The sequence below is a fragment of the Penaeus vannamei genome, chromosome 3 (assembly GCF_042767895.1).
Source record: "Penaeus vannamei isolate JL-2024 chromosome 3, ASM4276789v1, whole genome shotgun sequence".
In the NCBI taxonomy this organism is placed as follows: Eukaryota; Metazoa; Arthropoda; class Malacostraca; order Decapoda; family Penaeidae; genus Penaeus; species Penaeus vannamei.
Window position 1 is genome coordinate 25616629 of NC_091551.1, and position 12500 is coordinate 25629128.

Here is a 12500-nt window from a genome sequence, read left to right on the forward strand (position 1 = left end):
ATAAGCTCCAATGTAAAGCTTGTGGAGAGAGTGGTACAAAGAACCACAACATTGCAAGTTAGAACACTTGGGCAGTTGTTTTCTTTGTTTTCCCAGAGATGATAAATAAAACCTAATTTGTATGTGAAATATGCTATGATGTTTTGATTAACACAAGTAATTTAACAATATTTTACAGTAATAGAGTACAGTGTGTCTTGAAAAACAACTACACCCAAAGCCACACATACATTATTTTCCTTTTCTTCTCTTTTTGTTTACCCATTGTAACAGATAAGTGTCCTGGAGAGCATTGAGAATCCATCAAAGCAAATAGTTGTTGGAGTGACACACCTGTATTTCTATCCTGAAGCAGACAATATACGACTTCTTCAGGCAGGAATCTCTATGCGGCTCCTTCAGCAGGTCATGAGTCTGTGTAAGACAAAGGTAAGGCTAATATGTAACTGAAGATTCTCTCCCAGGTTCTTTAGGATTTCCAGATTTCTATTAGGGAAATGACAGATAAAGAAAATGCATCATAACCTTCAAAGCATTAACCGATTTGATATCTTTTGTTTCATATTTCATGAATACATTGTGTATTTAATAGAACCAAGATTTTATTTTTGAACTTCAATTTTTGTTATAGAAAAGTATTCTGGAACTTTCATTTTTCTAACAGAAGGACTAAAGTGCATGAGGGCATATAAACACATGCAAGCACACACTGAAAGAATATAAATACTTTCAAAAGTTTTGAAAATACTAAAGTTTTGCAAGAAATAAGAGATTGTTTTTTGCATTTTTTAATATAATTATGGTAAAATACACTACAAATATATTCCAGTGATTTATTACTACAGATACTTTATAGGCAATAACATGTATATACAAAAATGATTATGGAGAGTTTATTACAGTTTGATAATTCCCCAAAACACAGATTGTTGCTTAGCACCAGCTTCCTTTTGCTTTAGCTTGTGTTTCAAAGAAATTCTACAACATTCACGCATCAGGTACTACATGAATGTGCATAATAATTTTTTTTCTTGAGTGTTAGATGCTCAGGATGTATTTCCTATATTTCATAAGAGAAAAATAGAATCTGGAACTAGTAATTTTTTTGATAATCATACACTAGCATGATGGCTATATACCTGAACTGTACAATTAATGGGTTAAAAAGTTTTGTAAGTTCTCATATTTGTGAGATTAGGTTAGAATCATTGTTTTGTTTGATGCCTTTTTAGTATGTCATTTTTTTACTGTCTGCTGTTAGGTCAGTTGAAAAGTCAGTTGAAAAAAGGTTTTAATAGGACATTTTCATCTGACTGGTTTTGTGATGTCTGCCAAAAAATTCTTAGATTTGTTCAAACTTACTTCAGTTTTCAAATTTTTGCCACAAGGGGTAATGCCAGAATCCAGCTATATGTTCAATATCAAAGATTCTTTTTCATGTACACAAACTCCCATCATAGGGGATCAAAATTTAATTGATGATGACGATACATTTTCCAGCACCCAGAAAAGGATATTTCCCTGCTCTTTTGTGGGGACTTCAATAGTACTCCAGAGTTTGGAGTTTACCGGTTCATGAAGACACAGTTCATAGATGTGGATGATCCTGACTGGAATAGCAGTAAGTTTACCTTTTGATTTGATAATTTATAATTCATTCATGCTTGATTATTAATATGATATATGAGTCATCTGTCATATCTAATAGATACTCCTCTATGAAGATCATATCTAACATGCCAAGGTTTAAAAGAGAAATAAATACAGTGCAGGTTGCCATATTTTATCTCTTAAAGCAGTTAAGTCTTTTGGGAACAGAATGTGACAAATTTATCTGACTGTATATTTTAAAATATTTTTATCTTTGAAATATAAAATCAATGCTAGGTACATGATATATCTTTCCATATATTTGCAACCTATTATGCTGTATCAAAGCAGTGAAGTGTGTATTATTCATTTTTTATGTAAATAGGCAGAATTATTAGTTCATATTTTATTTTGTATTATGATTAGTTTCCTCAGTTGATCATTTCTAGCAACAAAAGTGGCTTTTGGATTATGTGCTATCGTCTTTGAGTTGACATGAGAGGATGAGTAGAAGTGAGTGTAACCTCACAGACTGACAAATTAGCAATGGTTGTATCTGGATTAGTTATTGTTAAGAAGGAGCTTGTTCACATTTAGCAGGCTTTGTGAAGGCTGTATTTTTCCATTTCCCTTGAAAATATCATATACATAGTTCATATTTAGAGTGATCTAGTAAACTCAAGCTTTTTTGCTCTTATTGAATGACAGTCAACAAGTCTTTATTCACACAGATTTAGTTCAGGAAATTTTGTCTTCATTAATCACAGTCATAGTGGCCTACTCTGAATAACTCAAGTTATACCAAGGATCACCAACTTTTGTTGACAGTGGCCAGGTTACCACTTTTCTTCTTTTAGCAAATTGTACAATGATACTCCCTCCCCCCCCTGCAAACAAACATACTTATAGCATAAATGGTAAACTGCAAGCATTCCTGTACATTCTGTATGTGTTAATGTGCAGTAGTAAGCAAGAGGAGTTTATGTTGCCAAGGTTATATGTCCATCTCTTGTCACCACATAGCAACTCAGCTCTTGCTCCCAAGTGGGAGAAGAGTATGTTCCATTCTATCCAATTCCTCTCTGACAGGCATGTCCACTGATGCACCCACTCAGACTACACCGATTAAAAAAAGTACCATACTTTAACCTGACGAGAACAGATGTCTGATATTTTTGAGGTAAACCTAAAGTTTTCAAGATAACCTATCTACCATCATAACAGCATTACCACCTGGCACCATACTGTACCTAAGGTCATTTCATCAAGAATAGACCAAATCCTAAAGCATTAAGTAAATCTGTTGTAAGAGCTTCTGCACCGAAGCACTGTTCACTAGGAGGTAATGCAGTAATCTGTGTTTGGGGTATTTGATAGTTTGTCTGGACTTTCCCTGGTTTGTCAAGATTAAGCATGAGACTTTTTCAAATTTTCATTTTTTTACAATTTACTCTGCAGTCTTGACTAGACTTAGAGTTTTTCAGAGTGGGCACAGAAGTGGGGACTGCTAGTCAAAGGAGACAGATATTCTAATTCATCATTCTTTAGATATGACCCTTGATAGAGGGAGCAGAGTTTTGATTGGTGATGTAGGACAAGCAGTTGATAGACATATATGGCTCACATTTCTAACACATTTATGAGGTGATTGAAACAAAGAATCTTTTCATAAGCACTAGATATATATATATATATATATTTTTTTTTTCTTCTTTCATTATTATATCTAGTTCTTCCTTTTTTCTATGTGATCACTGTACAAAGGAGTTGGATAGTATTTGCTGGAACTCTTGGGTTCCAATGAAAGGTGTCTGAATCGAAGAACAGAAGTTTGATGAAAGGTTTTCATGTGTAGAGGTTATTATACTGGCAATAGCTCACAGAGAGAAAAAGAGTATATATAAACTATAAAGCCATTGTTTCAGTGCAGCACCAATAGTTTCAATACAATATGTTATTCCCAGCTTGTAAATACTTCTTTGTAGTATGTGTTTCATTATAAAGGATTCAGTGCTAGAATTCCATGTCTCCTTTGTGACCTGAACATGTGCTGATGATGAAGTGAAAGAGCTTGTGGCTGAGATTTCTTGCTGCTTGAATCACATGGTCTTCTGGTGATTTGGAAGAATGTTCAGGTGATACAGGCAGAGTCTGAGATTTACTGCTCTGAAAGGGAAGATATTAGAGAGGATTACTTACTATTAAAATAAAGATATAGGTTGTTAAAAAAATGAATAAGCTTGTATATTTTTGACATATTTTAGACAAAAACCTAAAGGTTTGATATGGGTTGTGATATGGAAAGATATAGCAGGACAATGTCACTACTTCATAATACACATTGTACATTTCAAAGTTATAACAAAAATGTAGTGAATTAAGGTCTGGAAACTAAAGCAGATTTGGCATTTTTCAACTCCATAATTTATATAATTTAGTGCCAGATGAGTGTGTGCAGGGGATTCAGCTGAGCCATGATCTGGAGATGGACAGTGCCTGTGGATGCCCAGAGTACACCAATTATACAGTGGGCTTCAATGGCTGCTTGGACTACATATTCTATCAGAATGATAAATTCTCAGTAAAACAGGTTGGTATTATTATAATTATTTTATAGGTATATGAGTGATATCATCAGATAGGTAAATGGTAAGAATGAGGAACACAAGACTAGGAGAAAAATTTAAACAAGGTCATATTGAATGATTGAGAGCATTACAGATATAACTAGTCCTTTGTGTTCAAAGATACGTCAGATAGAGATACTTAGAGGAGAGCCTTGTCCACATAAAGGACAGACAAGAATAATAGGACATTAAGAGACAAGAAGGTCTTCTAGTTTTACCAAAACAAGCAGTTCCCAGGTGGGGCTTTTCCCACTACAGGAAACAGACACTGCTTTTCATCTGCACAGCAGACACGGTTGAGGTTGAGATCTGGTTCTGGTTCCATTTTATTTCTTCAATGGTCAACCTGTCATTTCTTTGTTTCTGACGTCATCCCCAAGCCAGTGGTGTGATCTGCTAACCACATTTGAATTGCCCCAAGTGATCAAGTGATATAGATAAAGGCTACTCTTTTGGTTTGGTACTAATCTTTTCCACCCATTAAATCAATATTATGATTTTAAAGTCACCACATATTTAATTATTTTTAATATTATATTTACAGAAAAAATATTAAGCATAAGAATATATTCTTTTATTTGTACTGAAACGTACATCTAAAAAATAATCCTTTTCAGGATAAAACACTATTAGCCTTTTCCTATCTATTTAAGTTCAACTAAATTTCTACTTTCCTGTTTCCAGATCATCCCGATGCCAACCCATGAAGAGGTCACAGAACATGTTGCACTGCCCAGTGTTACATTCCCATCTGATCACATAGCTCTTGTTGCAGATTTAGAATTCAAAACTGCAGGGAAGGACCCCTTATAACAACAGTGGGATGATTTTAAGTTTAAGAAAGGCACTAGATAACATTTGCAAACACAAATAAGAAAGGTGGCTCAAAGTGTATGAAATTCTTTATACTTTCTATGCACATATGGATTTCAGTGACGCTGTATAATCTGGAAATTAAACAAGATTAAACTAAATATTTGTTTCTTTCATGACCAAATGGCAAAAACCTTCACATAAATTACCGTAGTTATTGGTTTGCATAACATACAATTACACTATACAAAAAAAAGGTGGAGTGGAAACCAAGTTGACATTGAATAGTCATATCTTAGCTCTGAAGACTAATTTCAAGACCATGTTGTCAGTCCATCCAGCCATCATCCATCCATCCATCCATCCCACTCTCTCTCTCACTCACTCATTCTCACACTCACACACACATACATAAACACACTCTCACTCTCTCGCACACATGCATGTATGTGCACTTATTTCTGGTTATCTTGGATCCAGGACCTCAACAGATTCCATTTTGCCAGGCTAATAAAGATCAGTGATAATGTATTACTTGTGTGCTCTTTAATGATCCACCTTTCATATCTGTTCTTGAGTTTAACATGCAAGGAAATTCTTAGAAGTAAGATTCAATGCCATTTTCTTTTCTCAACTGCAGGAAAAGTTCCTTTGAATGTCTCGTTTTATTTCCTTTCATAGAAACAATTGGGTTCATTAGGCATATTCTCTCTATACTCCTCAATAAAGATGTTGAGACCAAGAATTGCAGATTTTGTGTGAACTCATATGGAAGACCTTGTAGCCTTACTCTTTAAATGGTTAATGGTTAAAAGCAAACTAAATGCTAGACATCTAAGGTCATATAGCACTATAGGAAAGTATATTAAAGGAGGGGTGAAGGGTGATAGTTGCTATGCGTTAACTATCTAGAGTAATCTTGAAAGGTTAAAGATGGGTAAAGGAGTTGTTGTGTGAATGGACTATGGTGGGTCTAGGTAAGGGAATTACATAAGGGTTTCATGTGAGTATCCAGGAGGGAGTGGAAATGATAAGAGGGGATGGAGGGAGGGAGAATGTACATGTAGTTGGAGTTGAGGGGGGTGGGTTGTGTTGGGAGGGAGCAGGAGGAAGTGGTGTAAGGGGAATATGAGTAGGAGGAAGAGCAGTAGTTGGAGTTGAGGGGGATGGATTGTAAAGGAGTAGGAGGGAGGGGTGTAGGGGGAATATGAGGAGGAGATTGGATATCAGTAGTATCAGGAGGATGGATATCAGTAGTAGGCAGAATTGAAGGGGGTGGGTTGTGTTGAGAGGAAGTAGGAGGAAGGGGTGTAGGTGGAATATGAGCAGGAGGGGGATGGATATTGGCTGTCACTTCGACTGTGGAGGGAACATGAGTTGTGGAATTTTGTGTCTCAAGCATATAGCTTTGAATATCTTCCATATTTTCTGCAGTAGAGTTGGTTGGAGAGTTTTGTGAGACAAAGGTTTTCTTATGAGGGGGGAAGAGGAGTGGTGTCTGAGGAATAAAGGTAAAGGTAGGTGGTGAGTATGCAGTAGGGGAAGAAGGGGGGGGGGGGGAGTTTTGTCTGTCATCTGTGGATAGTACGGGGGGGGAGAGGGGATGGTGTTGAGGCTGTAGTTGAGATTGGAGCTGTAGCTGAGATTGGGGTGTTTGGATTTAGAGTGGTAAAAGAATTTGACAGGGGGAGGTAGAATGTAGAATTGGAAGGGGGGGGAAGTAAGAAGGTACAGGGGAGGGTGTAGGAACATCTTGGGGTTATGACCGGGTTGGGCACATAGGGGGCATCAGTCTGTGAAACAGCAATGTTTGGCAGTATGTCCAAAGCACCAACAGTTTTGACATTGACGGGGAGGAGGTTGGTACGGTAGAACAGGGAGGGATTGTCCACCAATGTATATACGAAAGGGAAGGTCGTGTGTACGGAAAGTAATTTTGGCAATGTTGTTGGCTCTCTTTCGATGACCTCTAGGAGGAATGGACAAGCACTGTACTGACATCACATCATGGTCTTTGAGACAGCCGAGTAAGTACTCTCCACAATCTGACCAAACGATATCCATAGGGCAGCTTGCTAGGGAGATAGAGACAGTTCCAGTGCAAGTATTAAAAGTTGGATGAGGTTCTGCAGGAATGGGATTGCTAGAGAAATCAGTTAGATTCGATAATGCTATAGCTTCAGTTTCAGATGTAACTGTTACAAGACAGGAGCGATTAGGTCAGGTACAGAAACGGACTCTGCCCACCTGCTCTTGGAGACATTGATGAAAGAGAAAAGTGTTGCCTGAGTAAGAAGCTGTAGGGGGGGATCAAGAAAAATCGGTCCCATTTGGCTGGGTTAAATGAGTATTTAAGATATTGGTAGGATTGTGGGTGGTAGAAGGACGGGGACGTGTGGAAGGAGTATTGTTGAGAGGGGTGGTATTACGGTGAGATGGAGAATAAGGCTGTACGGTAGTAATAAGGGAAGATGAGGTGATTGGTGAAGAAGGCTGTTGGGGTAAAGCTGATGAAGTTGAGGAAGTTGGGAGAGTAGGAGTCACGACACGGGTGGATAATGCACTTGTAGGCATTGAGGAATGGGTAGTAAATGTAGTGTTCAGAGTCATGGTCAAAGGAGAGCCTGAGGTTGGGGAGCCGTGAGAGTTTGAAATGGTGGGGCTATTTGATGAAGGGGCAAGCCTCATTGCTTCTAATATGGGCATTACTTCTTCATTACTGGCCATGGGAAGCCTTGGCTATGTTGGGTAAATAAACAGTCCACCTCTCAGGGTCTACTTGGGGGTAAGGGCTAGACAACTAAACAGGGGAATACTATATCCATGGTTCCCTCAGGCTGTTCATGACTGCCCCAAAGTCAGCCTTTCATCCTTTTAGCACGGCTCTTGCACGTTAGGAAGTAGATAGTAGTAGGGGTTGGAGAAGAGACGGAAACAAAAGAACTGGAGGTAGAAAAAAACATTCAAAATTAATGAGTCGAGGACTGAGGCCCTAGGCAGGGGAGATCCCTGCACTGGGTCTCTGTCTCCGTCTCCTAAGCCCCCACAACGACTGTGGCAAGGGATTGGGGGGGGGGTTACTCTTTAAAGGATGATCCAGATGTCTTACCTTTGCCATTGTTGGTAGTTTTGTAACAGGGAAATAAATGAAAAAGCTCACAGGGCTGCACCTTTTGTTATTTAATAAAGACTGCAATAATATTAACCAGCAGCTTGACTTGCTGATGATATTCAAGGTCATACTTATTTATTTCCAAATAAGCTTTCATTTGGCATTTACAGTATTATTCAGAGCCTGTATTTGTGGTGCTTTAAGCAAGTAAATATGTGTTATACGGTTATCTCTAAAGGACTCATGGGAAAGAAAGGTCTGTGTATTTCAGCTTCTCTTTGTGCATTAGTGTATGCAAACATTTCTAATTGTAGTGTAAATGCTTGTGGATTTTTAAATATGAGTATGAGTCCCATATTTTAGTTTAATCCTTTATACTTGGGTGATTTTGCATTTTATACCAAGTATGTTAAAGTATGCTTGGAAAAAAATTATGAGCCAACTTTACATTTTATTAGGAAAAAGAGAACTGTACACTTTATATGATAACTAAATACATTAATTGTACATTTTAAAATACATACCCTTTGTTTACAGTGGTCTGTACATACATATACAATACTAGAGAGATTTCTTTGATGACATCAGCTTAAGGCTCAGAAGTCCCTCACTAAGTAAATTTACTTTTTACACACACTTCAACATATCTCACCTGACCCTACCCATCCAATGGATACTGCTGCCACTTACTGCTGCCTTACTCCTGTTTTCCTATCTTTTTTCTTCTCTTTTCTTATTCTTTTGCTTACATCAACAATTATCTGCACTTCCCAAATTGAATTCTGACATGTTAATGGGGCACAGGTTACGAACGAGAAACCTTCATACAATCTAAATTCAATTATTTTTAAACAGATATCAAATGGCAAATCCACAAAACAGGAGCAGAAGCAGCAAAGATCTTGCAGCTTTGTGTTTGCCTATACATTAGGCATTATTTGCCCAGGAAAGTTTTATGTGAAACTAGAAACTTAAATCTGAGAAAAAAGTTCCATGAACTCTATACAAGACAATGTATTACTGTTAAACCAGAGTTGCAGAGACTGTGATCTAGCTTTGTTCTGTATGAAAATAACAATATTTTCCATTTCTGATAAGGTGCATATCTACCATAATCAGTTTTCCTGACTGCCCTGGTTTGTTTTTATACTGGAATATAAAATAAAAATTACAATCACTTGTAATCTATTAGCTGCTGACAAGCCAAAGGAAATTATATGTATAAAATTATAATAGTAAACAGACAAGTCAATGTTCAAGGCAAATCCACTGATTAGTAACACTGAAACAAAAAAATAAAACATGGAGTATATCCATCTATGAAGAGACTTGGCTATGAGAAAATATAAAAACCCTAGGGTTTAGATTATCACAAAACCACTCCAGCTCCTCATTTAACTGTGCAATATATAAATTGTCATTCTAACAGTTAAAGTTGAGTATTTTTCTTTATACTTTTAGGTATGTAGTCCAAATGGAACAGAACAATTTTTTAAAACTAACTATAAATGCCCTTCACTCTTCTGTTCTTGTGCAATTACCTTAAGAAATTATACACTGCTATCTGTAAAAATCCACCCCAACTTTTGCATACAGGTCCACATCATTTCCTCCAAGAGAAGCCATTCTAATTTATGCTTATCATTTTGTTAATAATGTTATTAGTATAAGTTTTCACTGGTTTCCATTTACAAATTTTCCTCTATTTGTTTATACAGATTTATTCTTCTTTCAGCCATGAGCTTTAATGATTAACTCTTTTTCTAGTCATGGAATGAAGGAGGCTTCTTTATTAGCAGCAACTCTGTACCCTTTCTTTTATTTAAGATGTTAGTGTATGCAGGTAAACTTCAGTAACCACACTGAAGGCACCATATGGTTACTTTACACATTAACTATACCATGAAAGAAAAGAACTTTCTTCACCCAGCAACTACAGAAGTATTCCTATTTAGCATTCACTGCTAAAAATTCATTAGTCAGTAATGTTGCTCACATGTGTTGAGACTATATACAGCACCATACATCCCTTGTGTGATTCCTCCTGTCTTCTAAACTGCTGTGAATCATCTAAGTGATCAGAGCATTTTACAGTTCATTTTCTACAGACTACTATTAACATAAATCAGAAGACTGGTAGATATGGAGATGTCTGATGCATGACACACTTAAGCTGTTTCAACAAATATAATTATTTAAAAATAGGACTAGGATTTTGTTCTTTACACACCTCACCAAATAATGAATTTGGTAATTATTCTCAAATCTCAAAAAAATTCTTTACAATCACCAATTGTACCATAAAACATCCATATTGTCTAAGAATGACAATCTTTTCTCTAAAAATTGGTCTGCAAATTTATAGCAATAAAAATTGTCATATTTAGAATTTCCTTTTCAATAATATAATAAAATGTCCTACAGTACTACTGAAGGTTAAAAAGGAAATGTTACAAATTTTATGGGCTTTTACAAATATCAGTATTATGACCTTGTGTAGCCTCAGCCTACTAATTGATGTTTTTCTTTCATTTCCAACTGAATGTTCTAAATGACTAACCCTTATTTTTGTTTAATATAAAACTGAGTTCATTACACTGAGTAGTTCTACAGCAACTTGGATTACTGGGAAAGAAAGTGAGGGTATTTATTCAATTTTATAGACAATCATTGTTGATTACACATTTAGCTAAAACATTCAAGGCCAGAATGATTCACTACGGTATATCAATTATTAATGTAACTATTTATACTACCTGCTCTTCAACCAGGCCACTACAGTGAAATTAGGTTGACTGATTATTTAATCCAATTTTTTTCTTTGTTTTGTTTCATTTGTACATGTGCTCTCTTAAATACTAACATGTACATAAAAATAATAATGATAAAAAAGTAGTAGTAATAACAACAATAATCATTTCAGGTTGAGAAAAATGCATACAGATTGTTTGGGTCTGAAAGTGGAACTCCATAAAACTAAGTATCTTGCATTTTGCCATAAATATGGATACGCTTAACGACTTCATGGTACGTGAGATCATGTAAAGGGTGTCTTAACAAGCTTAAAAACACAATTTCTCTTTTTATGTTGATTCCTCTCTCTTCAGACAATTAAAACAATTGTTATTCCTACTATACAACTCAAGGTTGTTCTAGGTTGGAGTAATCTCTCTTGCACACACTATCACACACTCATTACCTATTAAGTATTAGATGAGAACTCAATTGCATGAGTAGATCACATGACTAAAGAATCACATACAAAGTTCTTTACCATAATAAAGTCCTATATGGCTTAGCAACTGCCATCAGGTATTCTTTCTAGGTCTGACTACCAGCCAACATCTCTTCTATAATTTAGGAGTAATCACACACCACACCAGGTCTGTCAGGGGAATAAATACTTTTCTAACATTGTCAGTGAGGTCTGTGCTACAAGTGGAAGATCTGAAACTATGGTGTGGGATTAATCATATTATTGATAAGAGGTAATTGGCCTTCAGTCTAAGTAGTGATGGACCTAAATAAATTGGTCTTCAAACGCATTAGCTTAGGACCGAAGGACCTAATGCTTTATAATCTAGTGGCACACACACTATGCTTACAAAACCCCAGTCTGGGCTGGTAACTGCATCATTTGTTTCTGATGCTCTCAAAAAATTAGGTATCTAACTATGTTTCCTGTGGAAATACATCAGGTCAGCAAACTTTTTGTTTTTTTACCATTATCTTAAAGCTATTGGCTGTGATCCTCCTCTGTGCGTGCAACTGGCTGCTTATCACTTGTCAGTATAAAAAAGCTCTGCACTAGGAAATAAAAATAATTCAAACCACTGGAAGAACAAATGCAAGTATCACATCAAGCTGTTCCAATAGGCTAGTATAAAGTTGAGGAATACCACCAGGTATCACATTTATGGGGATGCATTCACACTAGGTACCTACATTCATCCACTGCCTCTTCACCCACAACAAAGTCTTTCTTCATTTTGCTGTACTCAGATCCTCTTAAAACACAGGCATCAATCACAAGTAGCACCTATACAGTGGGCAGAGCTGAGCAATAAAGCTAGAAGATAATTCTTTAATATAAACTATTAGTGAATGTTTTCCTAAAATGATTATATTGCAATATTTGCACAACTTTAAGATTGTAAAATGATATTCATACTTCCTGAAGGTAAATTATAAAAATATTTAGCCACTTGGCTTGGCAAAATAAATTATAAGAATGAGATTACCTTATTTTAGAGAAAGTCCTCTTTATATTAATGAAAATAAAAGGAAGCAAAAAGTGAAAATTAAATAATTGGTATCCAATCTAGCAGAATTGTCATTGCCACTTCCAGATGGTCAGG

At 36.2% G+C, this 12500-nt stretch overlaps 2 protein-coding genes across 2 annotated transcripts in view; one reads left to right on the forward strand and one right to left on the reverse strand.

Moving 5' to 3' along the window:
- Window positions 1-5191, forward strand: part of LOC113802447 (2',5'-phosphodiesterase 12) — an 11931-nt gene extending 6740 nt beyond the window's left edge. Inside the window, exons 5-9 of the mRNA XM_027353067.2 lie at window positions 1-57; window positions 274-429; window positions 1501-1621; window positions 4029-4180; window positions 4902-5191. The exon at window positions 1-57 is cut by the window's left edge and continues 76 nt beyond it. Of these exons, the coding sequence (XP_027208868.1) occupies window positions 1-57; window positions 274-429; window positions 1501-1621; window positions 4029-4180; window positions 4902-5030 (615 nt within the window). The 3' untranslated portion in view covers window positions 5031-5191. The remainder of the gene's footprint in view (window positions 58-273; window positions 430-1500; window positions 1622-4028; window positions 4181-4901) is intronic.
- Window positions 3587-12500, reverse strand: part of Naus (cortactin binding protein N-terminal like nausicaa) — a gene marked incomplete in the record, with an annotated part of 125930 nt that continues 117016 nt past the window's right edge. Inside the window, 1 exon segment of the mRNA XM_070143020.1 lies at window positions 3587-3756. Coding sequence (XP_069999121.1) covers window positions 3604-3756 — 153 coding nt within the window.